The 24144-nt window shown below is 38.1% G+C and overlaps 2 protein-coding genes across 2 annotated transcripts in view; one reads left to right on the top strand and one right to left on the bottom strand.

The window, feature by feature from the left end:
• The first annotated feature begins 3793 nt into the window (after positions 1-3793).
• Positions 3794-13843, top strand: SYCP3 (synaptonemal complex protein 3). Its single transcript, XM_009332946.1, has 8 exons — positions 3794-3929; positions 5073-5148; positions 6247-6281; positions 8680-8797; positions 9851-9950; positions 10776-10874; positions 13517-13621; positions 13765-13843. Exons 1-8 carry the CDS (start codon positions 3800-3802, stop codon positions 13816-13818), a joined length of 717 nt encoding a protein of 238 aa, XP_009331221.1. The 5' UTR covers positions 3794-3799; the 3' UTR covers positions 13819-13843.
• Positions 13684-24144, bottom strand: part of CHPT1 (choline phosphotransferase 1) — a 16772-nt gene continuing 6311 nt past the window's right edge. Inside the window, exons 4-8 of the mRNA XM_009333051.1 lie at positions 21856-21940; positions 20001-20132; positions 19446-19604; positions 17840-17965; positions 13684-17327 (exon numbers count right to left, since the gene is read on the bottom strand). Of these exons, the coding sequence (XP_009331326.1) occupies positions 17196-17327; positions 17840-17965; positions 19446-19604; positions 20001-20132; positions 21856-21940 (634 nt within the window). The 3' untranslated portion in view covers positions 13684-17195. The remainder of the gene's footprint in view (positions 17328-17839; positions 17966-19445; positions 19605-20000; positions 20133-21855; positions 21941-24144) is intronic.

Below are 24144 nucleotides of genomic sequence, written 5' to 3'. Positions count from 1 at the left end.
TGTCTGTTGTTTCTGTTTTAAAGTAAACCAAAACTCACCCATTTTAATAAATTAGCCATTAATGCATATGAATCCTTATGATAAAAGTTATTATTTTTCCCTTAAACTTCCAAGAGTAATAATTTAATATTTGAAGCGTGAATGGATTCTCAAAGTAGAATCAAACTTTCAAGCATTGTAAAAATGCAAGCACTTTTACTTATTAAGGTTATATTTCATTGTAGCAATAAACATGTTGCTGAAATGCAGAATATAAATAAGTAGTTTAAATCTACAGTACTTCAGACTAGCAGAAAAAGAGACATTTCAAGAAATACAAGAAAACTTTGATAGCTTCTTACACTTCAAACTATTATTAGATAGATTCAAGTTTGACTAGGATCTGTTTGCTTTTTTTTAAACTAACATTTGGCATTCTAATCAAAACAGCTGGAAAAACGGTTTAAATTTTAAGGCAGTTTTTCTGCTGAAGTTAAGTATAAATGGTTTGCATAAGTAGCTTAGATGTCACTGCAATTCATTTTTGTTTAAGCAGTTTTCAAGGTAAGTTCATGGCATTTTGTTTAACTTCAGCAACAATAGCCAAAAGATGTAGCATAAACTGACTGAGAAGCATCCATTGAAAATCACTGCTGAAATTTGTGAGCACGGTACCTGGGGAAAAAAGCAAGCAAGGGAAGTGAGATAATACGCGAAGAGTATTGCGGTGGCAACCAGGCACTCACCCAGCCGCTCGCTCACTCCTGCCAGGGGGATGAGGGAGGGCATCAGAAAAGTAGAAGTGCTGCAGTACCGGCGTTACCAGGGCTCTTTTGGTCACCACTGTAAAATGCACCACCACGGGGGCTGCTGGGAGGAAAGTTAACTCCACCCCAGCCAGACCTGGTAAAAACTTAAACTTAGCTAAGGAAATACTAAGTTGAATTTCTCAAAGGGTTGAGGTTGATGAGAAGATTGAAAATTGAAATAGTGCTAGGATTTTTTTTTTTTTAATTTGGGTTTTGCATTTGGTCTTCATAAATAAAGAGCAAAATATCTTCACTAGTTGAGGACTGAAAATCCTGTGAGAACAGCAGAAAAATCTGAAACGTGGAACAGATGGTTTGTAAAATTAATCTGACTGGAGAAATATTGCCTGTTTGCACTGACTGACAGAAAAATCCTCTCTCGGCATCATACCCTAGCCCACATACACCATAACAACCTATTTTGCAGACTTTGTGTTGTCTGAAGGAGAAAATAAAGCCATTTTTATTTAAAAAAAAAAAAAAAAAAAAAAAGGTAGGTGAGATTTAAACGCGTTTAACGCTGAATCAGGACGACGAGCCCAGCCTGGACCACAGGCACTGTTCCTGAGGCCCCCATGGGTGGTGTTAGTGCGCATGCGCCCTCTCCCCTTTGTGCGGCCCGCCCTGTTTCCCGCCTTTTCGTCGGGGGAGGGAGTTGCTGAGGCGGGCCCGCCTCCCGTTATCCCTGCCTGCCTCTCGCCTGGAAGAGAGGGAGGGAACGTGAGGGCTGCGAGGGCCTCTGGTGCCGGTGGGGGTGAGGGGTTTTGGGCGAAGCGGTGTTCCCTCTCGCCTGCGGGAGGGTGTGAGGCGCCCTCTCTCCCCGCTGCTGGGGTGTCCCCTCCGTGTGAGGCAGCGGCAGCCGTGGTGAGCGCTGCGCGGGGGTGAGGCGGTGAGAGTGGAGAAGAGCCCATCGCAGGGCGGAGGCAGAGGGAGAGGGATGAAAGGTGGTTGGGCAGAGAGTAAAGAACAGCGTTAGGACACCGCAGTGCCCCTCAGCCTTTGACACCCCAGTGGCTTCCACTTCGTACTTGTGGCAGTGGTGTGGTGCGGGCCCAAGTCTCCCTTGCTGCTCTGAGGTAGAAACAGGTGGGCCCCTGTTGTGAAAAGCCCCACGTAAGAGATTCACACAAATACTGGTTTATTTCATATCTTTTTGGGCAGGGTGAAAAAAGGAGGTGAGTTTCTCTGAAAAACTGTTGTTAAATACATAACTGTGGATTGAAGATACTTGAATCGGCTAAACAAGGTAGCTACACAGGATGAGTGACAGCTGTATGGGGTCATGAGGTGGCAAGATTGTTTTGCAGTGTCTGGAGGGACTGGGAGTCCTGCTTTGTATACTGTTTTTCAATACAAAGAAAAGCGCCTGTATGTGAGATAAAATATATGTAAATAAATACCTGTTCATGCTTGCAGTTTAAAGTTGAAGCGCTTTGGCAGCACAGAGACATGCACAGCCAGGTGCTGTACCGGTACTTTGCTCCTTGAATCATGTTTTCAACAGCTGCAGTAGTTGAAAAGCAGAATGAGTCTTGCAAATTTTCTCTCATTTGAGGATAATTTTGATGCAAGAGCTTTTGATTTTCCAATTAATAATTTAAAGAGGTTTGGGGGGTTGTTTTTTTTTAAAGATACTTGTCTAAAAGTCTTCACTTCATACTATAGCATCAACCACAAAAAAGCTGGGTATTAAAAAGCAGTGTTTCTTACTTAGTAGCTTAGTATGATCACGTTGTATATATCCAATATGTGGTTAAAGAAAGATTTTCATAGCTATGGACAACTAATTAAAAAAAAAGAGAAATGGGAAACTCCGGTGTGTGAGACAGCTGTTAATGTTGGGGGGACTTCACAGACCTGGAAATTCAAAGATCTTTACTGGAGTTCTCAATTTCAGTGTGTGAACTTAATTTTCAGGTCTATCTTTGCCCTGCCTTGTGGAAAACCTATTGATATTTCTTGCTGTGTTGAATTGCATCTAGAATGAGAAGTTTATTCACTGCTGAGTCACATCTTGCTCAGTATGGAAAACGGGGTACTTACAGCTGATTTTTTTCTGTATTCTTTCCATCTTCTAAGTAATCCTGTTATTTTTTGGAAGATTTTTTAAAGTATATGTCATGTGACATTTAACTTGAAATGCTTCATACCTCTTGCTATCAGACAAAGATAATGAGAAGAAATATTTCAGCAAGGATTCAGTAGCTTGCTATTTCCTGTTGTATTTGTATATTATTTCTATTGTTGATAAAGTGCTAAGAAAAAAACGATTTTGTCACTCATGCATTTAATGATGAAAACTATGCTCTTTTCCTTCTAAATTGATATTTTACTCCTTGAATATTTATAAAAATACACAGAATATATAAAAATTAGTATTACTAAAGTAATGAATAGTGTTTTTTAAGAGGGCAGTGTATTTGTAAAACATTTACAGATACAGAAACTGCATTAGTTACATTACAGAATGCAGACGCATAATAGCTAAAAATAAAGATAATTCAGAAAGTGAAAGTTGCCCAGGATTTTTAAAAATGGCGTATGTGTGTGTATATTTGTCTGTCTAGTGTGGGATGGCTTGTAGAAGCAGATTGTTCTTTATGGTTTAGCACTTAACGTATTTTGTAAAACAGACTATTGGCATAGCTTTTTGGGAATGCAGTACTGGATATGACAAAATACGTAATAAACATTATGGAAGCCGAGCAGGCAGGCACCTTAAGAAAGTGCATAATTTATTTCCTTGTTTTTCAGCAGAATAAAGTAGGTAGCTACTAGCCCTGGTATATTTTTTTTACCCTGTTCTTAAAAACACCACTGATGAGTAATCCTGTGGATTACCTCAAAACTAGAACAGTTTGACTGCTCGAATATCCTCACAGGTGGAGACTGTTACAGGGGTGTCCATAACAGGTCAATGTATGCATGAAAACATACTTCTCTTCAAAGTACTGTGGGGGAAGTTATGTAACAAATACAACATACCGTTTCAGTAGGAAGAAAATCTCATTATGGCACCATCGGGAAGAAAGCATGGAGGAAAAGCTGGTAAACCAGCGCAGGAAGATCAAGCCATACCTACCTATGACTTTCAGGAGGAAAGAAAAGAGCTTAGTGGATCAGAGGAAGATATTAGAGAAGGTGCTTATATGATTTTTTTTTTTTTTTAAACATGAAGTTTGTAGTATTTCTGACTATGAATAGAAATGAAGACACTTCTGTGTTAGCGAGTGTCTGAGCAAACATGGTTCACAATGTTTGTGACAGCTAGCCTCCTATTGTATAATTTTGATTGGTAAGAGGAAGAGAACATAATAGAATAGCTCTGTATAGTGCACTATTATGTCTTAAAATTATAGGTGGAGTCTTCAGTAGAGCAGGATTTTCTTACATGATTTTGTTACCTTATTGTAATGCCATATCCTTCCATCACCTGGCTGCATATAACATTGTGGGATCAGGATAGAACAGAAGAAGAGCTCTGCTTGCTTGTACGGAGTGCTGAGTCGGGTAGTGTGGTTGGAGTCTTAATGCTGGCAGGGTTAAGAGTACTTCAGGAAGAACCTAACCGAAGAAAAGAGAGAGGAAGAAGCAGAGAAAGCTAAGGAAAAAAGAAAAGAAGTCAACCAAGGGATTCTTGTTTAATTTTGAGGGAGTGTCATAAAAAAGTGGACTTTGCTTAAAAATGCAGTTCTTATTCATCACATGATAGTTTTTTGTAGTTTGTGTTTCAGCAGTTATCTCGGGGTTTGTTCCTCTTAATTTCTTCCGTTCTTCATCTGTTCAGAATAAATTTCTCTTCCCCCCCCTTGGAAATCTGACAGCCAAGGATTTTTACTTTTTGGAAAGAATATAAGTATCTATTTGTGATTTTGCTTTTTTAAAGGTCAGAGTACACAATTTCAGTACTTATTTTACAGTAAAATGAAATTCTTACAGATTGGGGTTTTTCAATTTTTAGATTATTTTTACCTTTCTGATGATTGTTGTATTGGGAGTTGGGAGTAATTGTGTAGTAGTGGACAGAGAAACTAAAACTGGTTGAGACCAGTCTAGAGGAACTCAAGGCAGTGCCAGCTCAAATCTAGCTTTGCAGAATAATTCACCAGCGTCAACTCCAGATTCAAAGTTTTAGGAGCTGCATGTGTTATGGATGGGAACTGAGACCCACGAGACATGTTCAGAGAAGTGGCATTACAGGAAAGTAATTACACTTTTAATAACTCAAATGACCCCCACAAAATACAAGATACTTCTGTAAATCTTTTTGAAATTTGTATTAAGGTGAAACACCAGTAATGGACAAGCATGGAAAGAAAAGACCTTTGGTGACTACTCATGTGGTTCCAGATGATGTGGGGTAAGTTTAGGGTTGGTTTTTTTTTTTTGCAAAATAAGCAAGTCTCAAATAGATACTGATTTCAGTTATCCACTATGCTTGTTTTGCTTCGGGTTTTTTTTTAGTATTTGATTAAAAAAATCAGGTGACATAATACAGTAGTTGTAGGTAAAAAAAGAAAATGTAACATTTTAAAATGAGTAATTCTGTAGTTTCTTTGTAGATACTTTTGAACATGCATAAAAAATGATGTATTTGTGTGAGTTCTTAGAATTCTTGTTTCTTTCAAAAGAGGATATAAATTTTATTCTAAATTGTTGATAATTTCTTTTTTTTTCCCTCTGATAAAAATAAATTATTCCCTTAGTTGCTTGAAGATACTACTTTAAATGATGCAACTATTGCATGAGAAATAAATTATTTTTACAGATAAATCTTACGAAATTCAATATTTATGGGCAGTGTAAATGTAATAAAGTGTATGTTGAAATAGTTTTTAGCAAGATTATAGCTATTGAGTTGAAGATACTCCCTCCCCCCCCCCTTTATGCTCTTCAAAAAATAAAGTGATACCCTGCGGAGAAGATGATATGAAAACAAGATAAACATTTTCTTTACCCACCATGTCCCTTTTTGGACTTGTCAGCTGTTGTACCACTGCCTTACACGCTGGTGTTATCATCTTGAAGTTGTTGTAAAAACAACCCTGATATTATTTGTCTTGGATTTTTCTTACTGTGCCAGTCATGCTAACTGTGATGGACTTGTTTTAATTTGATTTTCCAAATACCTTTGTGTTTTCTTTTTGTATAGGGAGTGATCAATTTTATTTACAGTCCTCCCTCACTCAAGACCCTTTAAATGCCTAATACTGCCTTTTTACTGGGGAGTAAGTTAATAGATTGTAGTGATTTTTTTTTTTTAAAAAGCAAATTAGTCTAAAAAAGAGACCTCTCATAGGAGGGGAAAAGGAGTGTCATTTTTTATCCTGTAGAACACTAGCAGCTCTGTCACTGCTTACAATAGGCATGTGAATAAAATTAGTTTTAAGCGTATACAACAGGACTTATTCTAAAGTCAGAAAACGGGCAAATAAAAATTTTAAACACTGTTTTGTAGGGGTGAAGTACAGAATATGCTGGAAAGATTTGGAGGTATGTACATTTACATTCTAATAAATAAAAAAAATTCATGTTTAAGTTGCAGAATTGGCAGTACTTCCGTACCATAAAATAACTTTCAAGATTTACATAAAATGACCAGTCTTTGTAGCATTTTTCAGCATTTCTGAATAAAGCCAGTTTTCAGAAAAAAGTTATATCTAAGTAGAGCAAAGAGAAAGAAGAGAAGGGAATAATTGCATATAAAGTGAGATGTAAGTATTGGTGTAGGTAATTACAAAGCAAAAAGGGAAGGATGCACAAGTGCTTTTGATTATCAATTCCAATTTTAAGATGAGGTGCAAGAGGTAGTGATTATATTGCAGAGAAAAGGGTTAATGTGAGTTAGCTGTTGTTCTTACTCAATTTTTTGTTACAGTGAGGTGGAAGACACTGGGGATTGAAAGACGTGTGAGAAATTAGGGGTGTGTAAATATTAATATAAGCAGCTGAATAGAACAAATAGTTCTAATTCTAGACAAGGAATTTTGGAAGTAGATTGTAGTTGCGATACAGAATGAGCTAGAGAGCAGTCTGTACTCCGCACCTTCAGAAATCTAGAGAACAGGGAACCGGTAGAAAAGAGAATTTCAGCAGTCAGGAAGAAGAGTACAAGTTTCTAGAAGAGCTAAAGAATGATGCTAAGTAACGCCAGTCATCTAGTGATGAGAGATTTATACATGTCACCGAGTTGGATTTAGTTTAGTCATAATCAGATCCTCAGATGGCTGTACTTACAGTTAAATTTCCAGCTGAATTTGAGATAGCTGACAGGTTAGAGACAAAACACATTTCACTTGTAAAGAATTTATAATACACATCACAGTGTAACAAAGCATCAAAAAGCCGTGTAAGAAAGGAAACCATCTTAATGCCGGTATTACATACTCGATAGCTGGTTAATACTTTCATTGTATGTATAAAAAAAATGCTGTACACAGTCATTACTTGCATGTAAATCTTAAGGTGAAAGAGGAAGTTAAAGGAATTCCTTAATCCATGAATTAAGACTTCTTGCTGTTAAGGTACATATCGGAATGCTATTGTAGATCTAGCAATCTAGATAGAGGGAGGATTTCAGTGTTGAAAAGCTAGGATTGCTTGTTATTGAAGACTCAAAAATAGGATAGAAGGAAGGAAAATGAATGGATCAGAGAGGATCCTGTCTGCTCAAAAATAATAGGTTTGGCATTAGCAGGGGCAGATGTCTCAGCAAATTAGAGAGGTTTGGCAGATGTTTCCTGAAACCTACAGTGAGAAGGAAAAGAAATTGCTGTATTAACCTTAAGCTGTGACTTGTTTGTTAAATCTCCAAATGGAGATTTAAAGTGAACTAAATTGAAATTTAATTAAGTGAAACATACTAACTTACATTAACTTGAGTACTTTTTAAAAAGTACAGTCTCTCTGAAGTATGAAAAAGTTTGTCATTCGCTCATTCATTATGTGCACAGTGATAGTAATCACATACTACCTTTAATTTATTTCGAAAATCTAAGTAATTTGACTATTACTCTGAAACGTGTGGTTTTTCTAGGAGGAAAAAAAAAATTAAAAAGTGTCAGCATAACTAAATTCCTTGAAGGTCTGGAAACTGAGCTGGCACTGCAGTCATGCAGCTGAACTAATGAGGATTTTGATGGTGTGACTAAAACATCATTAGATACTAGAGAAAAGAGCAAGATGACTGTACTCAGTCAGGTTTGTGCAAGGTATCTCTAGCTTTGAATGGAGAATTTACAGACTGTGAGATATCCAAATACAATGTTTGAGGATACGCAGCGTGAACTTGTTGGACAGTGGTTCTAGTGTTTCAAGCATATATGTGAGTTATTGTATGGATGATACGTTAGAAGTGCACGTTGGGCCATAATCAGTAGGGGAACACGTGATGACAGTGTGTAAGGAACTGATTTAAATGTACATAATGGAAGCACTGCAGCTACCCTGAGTTCAAACCGCTGGACAGTTTCAGTTCACTGCGTGTGTCTGCTCAGAGCCAGTCTGACACCGTACCTGCCACCGTCCTGCCCAGAATGAAAGAAGCTAAAGCTGAATCACATCATGGTAGGTCCCATTTGGTCTGGCCCCCGAGAGAGGTGGGACTCGAAGCAGATGCTAGGGTAGCTGGTGGGGCTGGGCAATGAGTGGTTTCAACTCCAGAGGCCAGGTGTCGGTTAGGGTGTATGGGGGCCTCGGGGAAGCAGCACTCACCACTGCCAATAGCAGGTGGAGGGACACTAAACACAGCAGCCAGGAGCCCAGATCACAGTAGCTTCTTTCATTAGAACACACCTCGTTTGCTTCTCCAAAGCGTAACCCATTAACATTTTTAATAAAAGGCACAACGTATCTTGGTATGCTTCATTTCTAAACATTCTTTGATTTTTAGCTGACATTAACAAGGCTCTCTTAGCTAAGAGGAAAAGATTAGAAATGTATACGAAAGCCTCACTCAAAACCAGCAACCAGAAGATTGAACATGTTTGGAAAACACAGCAGGAGCAAAGGTAACATTTACCCTTGTTTTTCAAACCTGTGAAATCAAATTCCGTTTTGTGTCACAGCATGGATAGTTGATCCATCTTCTTGCAGTTAAATAGCAAGTAGAGTATCTACTAGTTAAATACCTGCTCAGGTCCTCTGTTTCTGCTGCCTCCAGTTGTGTCCACTTGGTTAAATTGACAGTAATAATAGTTTAGCATAGTGCTTTCTCTTTTGAATGGAGAAACTTAAGATTTGGAATTTTGAGAACTAGGTACCTTATAGAGCTGGGTTTACTTTTTTTTATTTTCATGGAAAATGACCTCTGATGTTATTTTTGTCTTTTAAAATAATGTTTTTTCCACTTCAGTTGGAATTTTCTGTTTCTACTTGAAAACTGAAAAATGTTCAGTGAAATTTTTATATCATTCTGGTTAAGAAAGAAAATAATTTTCATTTTCACATTTTAAATAATTTTCACCTTACATAACATTCCTCTCGCCTCTTAAGGCATATTTAATTACTACATCTGATACTACAGGTGGAGCAAACGGAAAAAATGAGACAGCTAAAAACTGAAAGTCAGAAATACTTGTAACTGTTTTTATATACGTATTTGAAACTTGCATTGACAAAATTTAAGTTTACATAGAGAAACTAGAGCATAATGAACTAATGATTGAGCTAATAATGAATATTAGCTCATAATGAATGAGCCAATAGATTTTTCATTGTGTTAAAGCCAAGATCTGTACTTGGGTTAGAAAAACATAGTAAATCTCAGAAAACCTGACACTGTTAGGAAGAAAAGTTGTATTTTTTTTTTTTAACCTGAGTTTTGTATGTGAGTGCTGTCTGCTTGTATGTGTATCACCCACATTCACTCAGGAAGCGTGTGTGTGTGCGCGCATGCGGTTTTTCAAAACATACAGTATTCAGTTAGGGCCAGATGTCAAAATAGCCTGTTCCTTTATCTATGCCAGCTCCTTTTATTTCTACTCCATGTGTGTGTTGAACCTTAGCTCTCCTTGTAATTCTTCATAGCATTTGTCATACTTATGGCTAGCATCTATTTATAGGCAGAAGCTCAACCATGAGTTCTCCCAGCAGTTCCTGACTTTATTTCAGCAGTGGGATGTAGATGTGCAGAAAGCAGAGGAGCAGGAAGAAAAACTAGCGGTGGGTTTCCCACATAGCATGTGTTTCATGGTATTTTCACAAGGAGGGAATATTGTTGTTTAGACACCTAAGAATGCAGAAATGTAAAAATACTTTATGTAGTTTAAACAAACATACGATTGTTTGCCTCTTAATTAAAAAAATCATTCATGTTTGGTGGCTCTCAAACTGTGCATGTTTAACTTTTGGGATATATTTCAAAGTGAAGAGGGGTGCATTTATAAACTTTATTGCAAGTGTATAAATGGCAGTGATGTCCTAGGCCAGCATGTGGCTTGAGAAATGCCAAGACCATTTATGGAGAAGAAAGATGTGTGCTGATTCTGTGCATCCATAGTCTTTGGGTTAAGGGAACAAAGGAGTAAAGGAAAGTAATTGTCTTTCAGCATGCATTACTTAAAAATATGCCTGCATATAATAAATGTATGAGAAGTTGATGATTGAAAGGGGATAGGAGCTATACAATGGAATGTATTCACGATACTCCTGTACTCCCAGCACATTTGCCAGTTTTGCTTTTCCCTAGGCAGCACATTTCCCTGGGATACCCTCGAGAACTGCGCTGGATAGCAATCCTCATAGGATCTCGTAGGGGTAATTCAGGCTGGAAGGGACCTCAGGAGGTGACTCAGGGCTTAATCCAGACTTCAGTCTTTCTTTCATTAATAAGAACAAGGATAACTCTCCAGGCATAGATCTACATTGTATGACCCAATTTCCAGTGAAGGCAGAATTTCTGATTTTGACAAATGACATAGGTGTTGCTGTCCAAGCGCTTTTGGTTAACTAATGTCTTTTTTTTTTTTTTTTTTGCTTCTGCTTCAGAATATGTTTCGTCAGCAACAAAAAGTTTTTCAACAGGCAAGAATAGTTCAAAGTCAGAGACTGAAAACCATCAAGCAACTCTATGAGCAATTCTTAAAGGTACAGTAAATTTTCTTCTTAGAAGGCAGCTGATCCCTATCACATCACTTAAGAAAGCTGTATTAATTCAACCTTTATAAAATACAGAGATTGGCAGTTCATTTAAGGAAAATAACAGCTTTGCATGAACATTCATGTTAGTATCTTTCCCTTATTTGTTAAGAACATGGCTGGTTCTCTCTATACATGCATACGCATCGCATCTGTTTAATAAATTATTTAGTTAAATGTGTTCTTACAGGGATCTGATTGGCTTGCCTCTTTCAAATATTTAGCCATACTTTCTAAACAGAACACAGTTTTGTACCAGTTTAAAGGTTATATAGGTCAGTTAAATCATCAGGATTTTGTCTTAATTATTCCCCTAGATTATGTAAAAAAGTGAACCTTGACAATCTATTAAAAATACATCTTAGGCTGCAATTTACTGCTTTTATTACTGCTGGCAGGTGCATCCCCCATAAAGAGAATTAGATACCAATTTTTTTCTGTCATTAACCTTTCTAGCTACTGCTGCTTCATGCAAAGAAAGTGACCCTTAAACAAACTCAATTGTAATTCCCTTAAAATTGCCCAGTTAGAACTCCCTTCACCTCTTCCTAAGCAACGTTCATTAGAAAGGGTTTTCCTTTCTGTAACCTGGTAAGCTGGATGGTTATGTAATCAGTCCTGATTAACTTCCCTGTGGCTTTATGCGTAATTTTTGTATTATTTGCTGGCAGTCTCTACAAACACTGTGTTTTTAGACAGTGCTTACAGAGCATATTGTATTTTAAACACATGATTCATACTGATCAGCTGTGGTGTTTTGTTTTGTTTTTTTTAACAAAGTAGCTAACATACTAGACAGCAAACAAAAAATGATTATGAGCACAACTACTCAAAAATTTGACTTTTTGGTAAAAAGAAAAATAAAAATCCCTCTCATTTTACACTAAGAACAAAACACTTTTTTCCCAGAATTTCCTTCCCCCACTATTCTTCTAAGTAAGGTATTAGAAATCTAAGCTGTGAGAAAAATGAAAGTAAACGATTTGTTTTGTAATGAATGCAGAGGCACAGTACCATAGAATCACTGAAGGGCTGAGGTTGGAAGAGACCTCTGGAGGTCATCTGGTCCAGCCAGCAGGTGGTACAGCAGGGCTACCTAGAGTCGGTTGCCCAGGACTTACGTCCAGATGGCTTTTGAACGTCTCCAAGGATGGAGACTTCACAGCCTCTCTGGACAACCTGTGCCAGTGCTCAGTCACCCTCACAGTAAAAAAGTGTTTCCTGATGTTCAGAGGGAACCTCCTATGTTTTCAGTTTGTGCCCATTGCCTCTGGTCCTGTCATTGGGCACCTCAAGAGCCTGGCTCGATCTTCTTTGCACCCCCCCTTCACATATTTATGTATATAGATAAGATCCCTCCCGAGCCTTCTCTTCTCCAGGCTGAACAGTCCCAGCTCTCTCAGCCTTTCCTCGTAAGAGAAATGCTCCTGTCCCTTAATCATCGTTGTGGCCCTTCATTGGGCTCTATCCAGTATGTCCATGTCTTGTGTACTGAGGAGTCCGGAACTGGACCCAGGACTCCAGGCGTGGCCTCCCCGTGCTGAGTAGAGGGGAAAGATCACCTCCCTCGACCTGCTGGCAACACTTCTCCAACTGCAGCCCAGGAGACCATTAGCCACCTCTGCTGCAAGGGCACACTGTTGGCTCATGTTCAACTTGGTGTCCACCAGGACCCCCAAGTCCTTTTCTGCCAAGCTGCTTTCCAGCTGTGTGGCCCCCAGTATATACTGGTACATGGGGTGGATTCAAGTCTGTCAGTTTCCGACAAACCTTAATTTCTGTTCAAGTCATTTCCTCACTGGTCGCGTTTTGAAATTTCAGTTAGTTATGATACGGGTTTTTTTTCCCCAAGCCTGGTAGCTTCGAAAAATAAATCTGAAATAGAACAACTCTTAATTTATGATAGTCAGAATTTACAGAGGATATTAACAGAAGCGTTAATAAAAAATAACTGTTCCAAAATGTCAAAAATGTCATCATCAAAGATGAAAAACTAAACAGAAGGTCAAGTATTACTTTGATTTTTCTCCTCAAAGAAGATCAAAAGGTAGAAATCAAGCCTCAAATAAGCTTAACTGAATACAAGTCAAGGAAGATGCAACTACACACATACACGGAGTTAGGCATAATTGTATGTACAAAAGGGAAGATAACCAGCGACCTTTACTTGGCTTATCTGGGGAGAAGTATGCAGAGAGAAGGAAATTTAATGGGTTTTATAGTCCTTACTTCAAGTCTCCAAGGTTATCATAATATTAAACCCCCTATCATTCCTGACAGATGCCTGTTTAATCTTTTCTTGTAGAACTCTTACCTTTATTGAAATGCAGGATAACTAGCTCAGACCACACAGATGCTGAGTGGAGGGGGCTGCTTCCTTCACAGGGTCTATATTGTTTAAACAGGAATGTAGACTGGAGTACAAAGTCCTGTATGATTTGTCTGTCAAGTTCGTGACAAAACTAATGAGTTATCAGTGACCACTGCTGCTGTTAAAATTAAATTGTAGTCTGAATAATGGTTGGTTTGTTTGTTTTAAATTAGCCCTTTGACATTGAACAGTTCTGAATTAAGATTATCCTTAACTTCAGAGCATGGAAGAGCTGGAGAAGAACAATGAAAATCTTCTAGCTGGTGCACAAAGTGAACTTCGCAAAGAAATGGCTATGTTGCAGAAGAAGATTATGATGGACACGGTAAGTATCAGATCTATGAAGAAGTTGGATAAATGCAAAAATAGAACATTCTGTAAAAAAGTCATTTGACATTCATTTAATTATCTCAAAGGAATCATACTGATATGGCATTTGTTCAGTATTATCTCCTTTTCTTCTAACAGCAACAGCAGGAGATGGCAACTGTTCGCAAGTCTCTTCAGTCCATGTTATTCTGATGGCTCAATGGAGAAACAACTTGTACCTAAGTAATATGATACAAGTATAGGCATTAGCCATAGAGAAGTATGTTAAGATTTAAATGTTTTAAAGTTCCTATAAAATGCTTTAATGGATTGTTCTAATCTCATGTCTGATAATGTTGTAAGAGTGTATATTAGTATATTACCGGGGGGGGGGGGCAGAATGGGCCACAAACCATTTACTGTCTGTCCAATTAGTCTTTAACTACTTAATACTCACTTTCAGTAGCATTGGACTGTTTAAATTGCTTCACTTTTTATAATGCCAAATTGTAACAATGGGCAGAATTAATGAAAAATGCATTACCCAGCTTTTACATAATAACTTTAGGCCTTTAGGTACATTGTGCCAATGCAAGCATTTTTCACAAGCTGCAGACTTTAAGATTTTCATAGTTTCAACATTTAGTCTGCTGACATATCAGCAGTTATAGAAGTTCACGGAGTATGACATAGCTCATGTAAGATTGTTTAATGATGTGTATTATGGTAAATTAAAGTAAATTTTGTTAACTTTTGTTAGGCTAGGCATTGTAATATCTTTGTACTAGTAAAAGATTTATGAACGGCTGTAATTTGTCCAAAAAGCAGGTTTCTTTAGTTGAATGATGAGCTAAGTATCACAGCTTTCTGTGACATCTGCTAAAGTAAGCATAATTAAACATTATGCATTTTGGGGTATATAGTTCTTGTAGAACCACTGCCAGAAGTAGTTTAGTACAAGTTATTACAAGCCTTTGAGATGGAATATTACTTTTTGCAATTCCAAATGACTAGCAATTTAGGGAGGCCTAAGTTTTAAGGATAAAGCATTTACCTTTTATGTATCTCATTACAGTAAATCAGTATAAATTAAACAATAGGCTTAGCTTGCATGCAGTTTGTTTTTACAGAAAACCATTACACCTGAGTATCCACTTTTACAAATTAAGTAGTTCCTAACATTTAATGCTTAGATTTAATACAATAGTATATAAAACAAAAACCATCCACACGCCCACACGCACAGATGTGATGTTCTTGTAACAATGTATTTCAAAACCAGACCATACAGATTCTTCTCCTCAGCTTACTAGCATTTTTAGTTCAGAGTCAAGTCATTTGATGATGGTTCTCCAGTTCTGGGAGCCAGATTAGTGACGGCTAACTTACAGAAACTTGAGCTATTAGGTTGCAACTGAAGTTGAACAAGCAACTGGTATGCAGCCGTTTTTGTTCTGCGTCTGCTGGGACTCAGGGAAGGAGCAAACACAGAAGTTACATTGCTAGAATGATGTATGAGGCAAATATGGCCTCTGGTGGGTAACAGGTAACTATGCTAATTTGTAACTGTGCTGCCAAGTCTCAGCCCTCTAAGGATAATTAGATGATGCTATGAAATACAGTTAACAGTTTTTGCTTCCTGTCTTCAATACTAGGTTATTTGTTAGTATTGCCTCATGTTTCTGGTTTTCTGACCGATTTCTGCATTAGTTTCCTATCATCACCCATGTACCTCAATCATATCCTTAAAACTACTTATACCTACTACTACATGACACATTTTTGAGCATTCTGGGGAACCAAACCTTCTCACTCTAAAAAAGTTGCCTATGTCTTTTCATCAGGTGGTTAATTTGTTGACAGTATTCACACAAACTGAAACGGTCTTTACCATCTTCTCTTCTATTTGCCCGTGGCCTGCGTTCAGGCTAAGTTCACATGTAGATGCTATGTCTTTCCCAGCCTCAAATAGGAGTAGTAGGATTCATTTGGAATTGATATTAGTCACTTAGAATGCTAGTCCTTTGGCAGAAACTGTTACCGTTATCCCTCAGGTATATCAGTACATCCTTCTTAGGCAGGAGTGTGGTAGCTGGTGTTTTATTCCCTCCAAATGTAGCAGACAATACACCACTTTTAAAGTTCCTTAAACACCTCAGGAAGTCTTTTTGAATTAATGTGCAGCTAGAAAGCCGCAGTGGTAATATTTTTAAAACAAACCATAGCATTTTTTATTGTACAGTTCAGGAAGGACTTTATGAACTCACAGCTCAGCTACATATCAGCAACTGAAAGTGGTAACAGACACTTACATTCAACAGCTTTTTACAAAAACCATGTTCAAATAGTACCTCTTTAAAGGAGCTTAAGCTTATAGGGTTTGTGTGCAAGTCATGATTTGCTTGTACAGATAATAAGCTACTTTCATTCAGCTTTTCTCTAATGCAACAGCAGCCCTTTAGCTAGGCACATTATGTTAGCCAGTGGGTCTGTTCTTAAAGAAAGAGAAGGGCTGATACTGGGCCTGACTTTCTGTTTTGGAGAGTTTTACTATACATTGGGGTTTAGTTCCATGCAGTTTTGTTTGGATAAAGTACAATGATAGCTACAAGACAAATTAGATAGATCATAAGGTAGATGAACACAGCGATAGCAAACATACATACTTCAGAGGGAATTACATACGGGTGGGTTGCATTGTCACAGTCAAACAGTCACAGTCATTTATCAGTGAACTTTGTCATTCACTTGCGTAGTTTCACAGATACAAGTTAGAGTAGGTAAAGTTAGTATCCTCGAAGTACACAACTACCTATAGTCTAGATAATGATGGAATACAATGAGGCAAGCCTTATTACGACCACAAAACCAGAAACTGGCCTTGAAGGAAAATGCAAGCTACAATTGTATTTAGTAACAGTAGGTTATGTACTTAGATACTAGAGAATGCGTGAATCCCAAAGGCACTCATAACACTATTTTGAAATAGAAGAAAATTTTCCTGAGCTATACCTCCTTCATCCTACTGATCCAGTAGCTTGTTCTTTAGAAATACCAGAACAGAGATTAACGAGTAGTTTTACCTCATGGATGCCTCGTTTTACCAGTCTTAATAATGCAGTACTGCATTCACTGATACCTCCAACCACCACTTCACAGCAGTCCCAAGAAGACTTTAGGAACTAACGCTAGAAGATTAGTCACTTCGTCTAGGGAAAAGTGAAATTCCTCTTCAAATTCTGGTTGGTAGCACCTTGGTTTGCAGTCTACATTCACCAGACCAGAAGTACAGAATTAAGGGTACCTAACAGGAAATGGCAAAAGTTTCAAATGCAGTATTCATGGTATGAAATAACACAGCTGCCATGTCTAGGAAATGGGGGGAAAAATACATCCTGGTTCAAAAGTATTGATCACAATAGAATCTGCAGGACTTTGTATTTAGTAATTCTAACATCTGGTAATGTCAGGGATAGAGTGAGCTTTCTCATAAACCTATTTTCTTGAAAAGCTTAATCTGTCTTCCCAAGAGAGGCTGTTTCATTCAACATTCCCCTAACTGCTTCTTCTCTCGTCCTTGACCTATTTAATCAGTCATTATGGTTTTGAACCTGTTCAGGAGCTTGATGAGATGAAATTCTGAAGACATGTATATGAAGATGAGCAGCAATCTGTAGGCATACACCAGTGGCATATCTCAGCATATCAAACAAGGATATGAACTTCAAAAGAACAAAACAGAACAGGTTAAAAAAAATCCAAGTATTTTTTAAAATTGTCCCTACTATAAATTCAGCTATACTTTAATCAGAATCTATCCAAGTGACAAGTTTAACAAGCATTTTTTAACATACAGATATAGAGTGGTCTAGTTTAGAAGGAAAAAGAAAAACAAAAACCAAACACCCCAAAACCCAAAGAACAAACAGCACTAAACACTTACAAAGTCTGATAAACAAAGGTTAGTCTGCAGTTCGCAGAATAACTTTAAACAAACCACCTGGACTAAAGCATAATTACAAGAGAGATCTGTAAATTTACTCTCACATCTGTTCCGAGGAAAGAAAGCCAGTCAGCTCCCAAAATACACGTTTACATGGTATCCTGGCAGTCCCTCCGCAGTGACAGCTGAAATCTGAGCAAGTCAGACATGGCAGAGCAGAATGACAGGGACAGTTCTCAATCCATTCCTTTAAGTATGCTCTAAACGAAAAGTATAAAACAAAATGCTTACCAATGCTATCCATAAAACAATATATTCATCAACGAAACTGTTGAAGTACTGGTCCAAAAACAGAAGTCCTGGCCCAATAAATGCAGTGTCCTGAAGACAGATTTCACTTTTTGTCATGTGAGCCACCTATGTTAAAAAAAAAGAAAGAAAGAAGAAAAGAGACACAAAAGTGCATCACTGCAAGATCAGTGTAACTACCAGAAAACCAGCATGATATCCTTGCCCAGCGACAGCCTGCTGTCCACAGTTCTTGGGAAGCAATCAGCAGGCAGGCCAAGGGCTTCACAAATGCTTCAGGGCCTGCTGCTCCCTGACCGTTTCTTTCCCAAGGACCAAGTAACCTCTTTCCAGGTTATTCAATCAATATATAGCACTTTAATCAGTGATAACAGCTATCTGAATTATCAGCAAAATTCATAGAAAAGCCTGTGAGTGTCCCAGTCTAACGACAGGACAAACCACAAAGGCTTACATCCAGAGGAGAGCTGACAAAGGCTTCCGCTCTAAGCCAGCTAAGGAGGCATCTCTCCTGCTACAGGGATCTGCTGCAGGGAGCAATTTGTGGCTCACATCTGGCATGATGTGCAACAGCTATGCAGTGTTAGTGCCCGTGGAGCAGCTCTGGCACATCCACACAAGCTGCACAGGCCTTGGTTCATGTCTCCACTGGGCCTCCCAGCTGGTCACGCCTGAAGTTTTTACTGCAGTTTGCTCACTCCAGAGTGCCTGAAGGACAAGGCCTCCTGAAATAGTATCAGAAAACCGTGAGAGCTAAACCCACGAAATCCTTTCCCCACTACCTTTACAGATTTGCCTCTGGAGCGGACTATCCTCAAATCCACACATAAAGCATCAAGGGAAACATGGTTTGCTCCGAAGTGCCCATGAGTGAGAGCTGACACACGTACAGTGATGACTGCTGGTTACAAGGACCCCGGGGTCCTCTGAATGAGCAAGGGAGCCAAGGTGTCTGAACTGCCTCAAGTACAATCTTAAGGCTCAGTCTTCTTATCAGCATTCTCTCTCTTGAACCAAGTCAGTAGCTCACTAGGTGAACTCCTGTTTAGCCAGAAAGTCTGTAGAATACCTGTTTTCTAGTGTTTGAGAAATGTCACGCGGGGGGGGGAGAGAAATCAGCTGGCTGGATTACTGTTGCTAGCAAATATGTAGTAAGGCAGATTTTGCTTTTTTTAATCCACTGATGAAGTATTTTAATTACAAAAGAGATAAAGATAGAAAAGTTTATATCTTCATTTTAATGATTAAAGTAAATTCCTATTTCAGATAATTAAATCAGAAGTCACAGCACTGTTAGTAAGGCTTGAGGGACCACAGTTCTGATAATAAAGACAGACAGTATATTTCTAGGAGTAAGTTAAACAAAACTGAAAGTTCTAACCAGTACATTGAACAGTAAGTATGTGTTTGCATCAGTATCATATGTAATCTCTCTGTAGGAGCCTGAGTCTAGTTCAGTGTCTTGGTCATAATGAAACTGGTAACATAGTGGCAGAGCAGAATGGGAAAACTTGCAGTGCCCACTGATCCAGCAAGTGTTACACCAAGAACCAGTTCAGTTTTAGGGGACTGAAACAAGATTCCTTACCACCAATTTCTGTGAGATTTTAGCATTCACAAATCCAAATGTCAAGATATACAGGCAAGAATGTTTTTCAAACAGCTGAGTTGTAGACTTTTTATAGATCATAATGGCCAGTGTGATAAGTAGTCCAATGTGCAGGCCTGGTGAAAGAACACTTGTTCCCTGAAATACAAATGGACAGAAGATTTGTCTTAGGCTTCAGTCACACAGTAAGGTCCAGATTTTATATGTATTGGAAATCCCATTGGACAAAACCAGAGCTGTCAAAACTCAGGGAAAGTCCATTAGCATTATGCCAATGCTGTTAGTGTCCTTTGCAGTGACCACTAATCAATTTTGTAAGACAATTCATTGCTGGTTCCTGCGACAGAAGAAATCCAGTAACAGGTAGAGAGAAGGTAGATAATGAAGTCTTTGCTTTAGCCATCTCACACTCACATGCTCATATGCTTGTCTGCTTAAACACTTAAACAGATAAAACCCTTATGATCATCATAAATGCAATAAATTATGGGCATAAATTATTCAAACCTCATTCAGATTTTTAAAGCAACTTACTGCTATTGTAGATCCATTCTTTCCAACCCCTCCTCCAAAGATGACACGGAAGTAATTGAAAAAAGAAAGTGCTGTTCCACACAGGATGCCAAAAACTGCAAAGAACTTCAGTTCTAAGCCCACCAAAGGGACCTTAGCAGGAAAAACAAGAGAAAGATATTAAAAGTTAAGGATAACACCTTTTTTAAAAAGTGATTAAAAAAAGCTACTGATACCTACTAAACAATTGTTTTATTTGAACTCTGGCTTTCCCAGGAACAAGCTCAGGAGGACAGTGTTTGGAATTTGTTTCCTTACTAAGGAGAGGACGAATTTTTTTCATAATGTTTAAACTCAACTTTTGAGTACTTAAGTTCTGGTCTTGAAATTCAGCTAAATCTTACTGTGTTTGTCCTTACGATATTCTTCAAACACTTTTACTACGTAAGCAAAAACTTGACACAGACTACTGCATCACCAAGGCATGGCGGCGGGCAGGGGGGAAGGATAGTTCCTTCTATTTCACCGGGTAACACAATACCGAACCACAGGAAACACAAACACCATCTGCCTGCTTTGTGTTTTGGTACATGTTGTTTGTATGCTGTATCTTTGCAGTTAGAATAGTCTCCAGATACAAATTTTAATTAAACAGTTACCTTTCAGAATCAATTGCAGTTTCAAGGAAACTTCCAAAGGCAGCAGAGGATTTAAAAAAAAGAAGTAGTAATCAATTGAAACCATTGACTATATTTTTGAATATAGACTGTTTTGAGATACAGCATAACTACCACAGATTTTAATACTGAAGAAAAATCAATCATGCACCTACTTTATTTTCCAACACGAAAATAAGCTGTTTGAAAATAGAACAAAAGCATCTTGCAGGATGGGGAAAGGAGACAAAGTTTAGCTAAACATTTCTTAATTGCTGAGTAAACTTGTGAATTAATTTGAATTACTTGGTGGTTTATGTTTAGATTAATTTGCATTGGTTACCAATAGCATGGAATGCTCTCAGCTCTTCCATGCGCCGTAGCCAAGCAGAACTACACATTTCTGAATAAAGACCCTAGAAAGGTTGAAGATGTTAGTCTAATATACTTTTGATCCCATCCACTAAAGTGCATCTTTAAAGATCAGAATAAAAGCCAGAGATAGGGAAATTCTTTTGGACAGAAAACAATTCTTTAAATATAGATATTTACATTTATGTCAGCTTTGACATAACTGTTAAAAATCAGTACATCTCCATCGGCACGTAAATCTGGATTACTTAACCAAAAACCCCCTAACTTCATCCCATGGTTTTGTTAGATTGAAGCATTTAATCTTTAAATTTGAAAATAAAGCATCCTATAAATCGTTTAACTGAACAGAAATGTATGTCTTACAATAAAATATACAAAAGAAATAAAACTAGAACAAAAGCTATTTGTTAAAGCTTAAGTATCTGCAGAGTATTAGTTCCAGATCAGAAGTTCGTATGTGGCAGATGGGGTCTTTTTTCCTCTATGTAGGTCTAGATTTGTGCATAGGAAGTCACACCATTATATCCAAGTTAATTACAACATAAAAATAACCTACACTTGCACAATAAGCCAAAACAGAACATTAGACAACTAGTAGGTATTCATGGGACTTGCACGAGATAGCTTCGGGTCTTTTTTCCTCTATGTAGGTCTAGATTTGTGCATGGGAAGTCACACCATTATATCTAAGTTAATTACAACATAAAATAACCTACACTTGCACAATAAGCTAAAACAGAACATTAGACAACTAGTAGGTGTTCATGGGACTTGCACGGGATAGCTTCAAATACCATAGGAACTGTGAACACTCAACAGGAACTCTGAATACTTAATACACTTACCTTATAGTCCCATATTGCTGTTCCACCACATGCAGATATCAAGAGCAGCATTGTTATGGCTATCTGAACTTCAGTTACATCAACTCTATGAAGGAAAAAAGGGAGATTTAGTTAAAGAAAAGGTCTTCCTGCTGTAAGTGTAAGGCGGGCGAGGGGGGAAATTAAAAAACAGAGACTTTAAATTATCTCCTTAAAAGTACTTCAAATTACATCAGTGCATATAGAGTATGATTTTCCTTGACTGAGAAGGGCAGTTATGTGTTGTATGTGCCTCCTCTATATGGAGGCACACATCTTTGGTTACGATTTAAAATTAAACCTATACTCCTTATCTAGAGCAAGCGACGTATAATTGTAATAGGGGGAAAGTCTTTAATGAATACATTGTTAACTATTTGAGAATTTTGTATAAATTTACAGAGTTGTTGCCGTGTAAACATCAAATCAAAGTTTAAGGCAAGCTCATAGTAAATAAAATCAAACATTTCCATTAAAAGCGTATCATATAAAAGCATGGACCGTGCAGGCTGGGACAGAAGGGATTTCTTTAAGCCTTCATATCATGAAAACTTGACAGATACAGCCTGCAAAACATAAGGGCAGTATTTTGAGGACTGAGTCAGCGGATAGCTAAGCATCTGTCCTGTTTCAGAGGACATGTAATTGATATCTTGCTTTTTTCCATAAAAACATTTTTAAAATAGGTGGCCTTGTATGCCCCCCAAAGTCTAGACTCTCTATTCCACCTTTTTTGTTCTCAGACAAGATAGCCAAACTCTTTCTTTCTGTATTTGATTGATGAAATGTTTTGAGAAGACCTGAATATATAGGAAAAGTTAAGGCTCAAGAGAAAGAATCGGTATTTTCAGTAAAGCTTTAAAATATATAAAAAAATAAGTGCACATCTAAGGTACTGTTTATGCTACCAAAGGTTTTGAGACAGGTACCTGATCTTTGTACTGAAGTTACCAGCAAACAGTGACAATGGATGTTTAAAATACAATGTTTCCTTAAGCAGTTAGAATAAATTTGCTGTTTTAACGTATTATGACCAAGGTCAACATGTATCATTACTTGCTTAGCACGTGAACTGTTTGCACAGGAAACTGTATTTTTAAAGGGAGATAGGAATCAGCTCTTGGCTAACGGAAAACATTTATCTGATCTTGATAATCACAGTAACATTAAACTCTCTTCTTTCATCAGAAAGATAGTGATAAAATAAGCTAAGTTTCCTCACAAGCTTCAGACTCTTAGAAGAGCCAAAGTTTAAGCTGCAACCAGACGACACGCTGGTGCTTGTCACTGTCCAAAGCCATTGGAATGGGTAGTCCTCTCTCTCCTATGCTGTTGCGCTCCCTCACTTGTACTAGCTGTTGTGCTCACAGGACCGTAAGGTGAACCAGTTCAGCTTGCTAGCCTCGTGTAGGTTTTTAATCCTCTGCCCATTTCATGAACTGGCTCGAAGTCAAGTGACAGGGTCTGTGCAGGGGGGAAATGGGACAGTGCTGCTGGGAGCGGGCTTTTCCCTCTCTACCAGGGATGAAGTGTTGCATCTGCCCAGTCATTGCTGTAGCTGCACACTGAACTTGTTGGTTACGTCGTGCAAAAGCATCCATATGCAAGTTCAAGTGTTCAGAGTTTGCACTCTGTGCTATTAAAACCTAGATTTCTAAGCTGTACTACACTTGCTGCTGTTGGTGGCGGGAGGAGGCTCGAACTTGAAGTTGAGTGATTATACGTGCCAAAGTTTAATACTTAATTTTACAGAGGCTCAGACGGTTGCAACACAGCCCAAATCAGAGTCCAAAGATTTTAATCAGACACTGTGTGGTATTCTACATAACCTAACAGTGGCACAGGACCCAGCTGCTCTGATCCTTCCTGGCCATCAGCGCTAGGACTCTCTCATCTGTCATTTGACTTCTAAAATAAGGTGCCACTAATTCAGGAACAGCATCGGTGAAAGCTTCTGTCCATGTTATTAAGTATTATCATATTTAGAGCAATATACTATTGCCTTCATTTAGTCTCTCACCTCTATGCTTAAGAGAAATAAAATTGCGAGCCTTGAAACAACTCTGACCTGTTCTCACTAAACAGAAATAAGTAATCCTTGAGAAAAGTTGTGTCTATTTAACTTCAAACAGTCAGCATGGAACACCAGGCCATTCCAAACTGCTTGTACTACGCACTATCACTGTATTTACGTAGAAGCCATTAAGTCTTTAATGAAGAAGTTTTTATGTGGCAGGAGAACCTCAGTGCCTTCCTGTTGTAGAGAAATCA

Source organism: Pygoscelis adeliae, unplaced genomic scaffold, assembly GCF_000699105.1.
Source record: "Pygoscelis adeliae isolate BGI_AS28 unplaced genomic scaffold, ASM69910v1 Scaffold38, whole genome shotgun sequence".
Taxonomy (NCBI): Eukaryota; Metazoa; Chordata; class Aves; order Sphenisciformes; family Spheniscidae; genus Pygoscelis; species Pygoscelis adeliae.
Note: the sequence above shows the minus strand (reverse complement) of the source record. Positions and strands in the feature narration are given on the sequence as shown.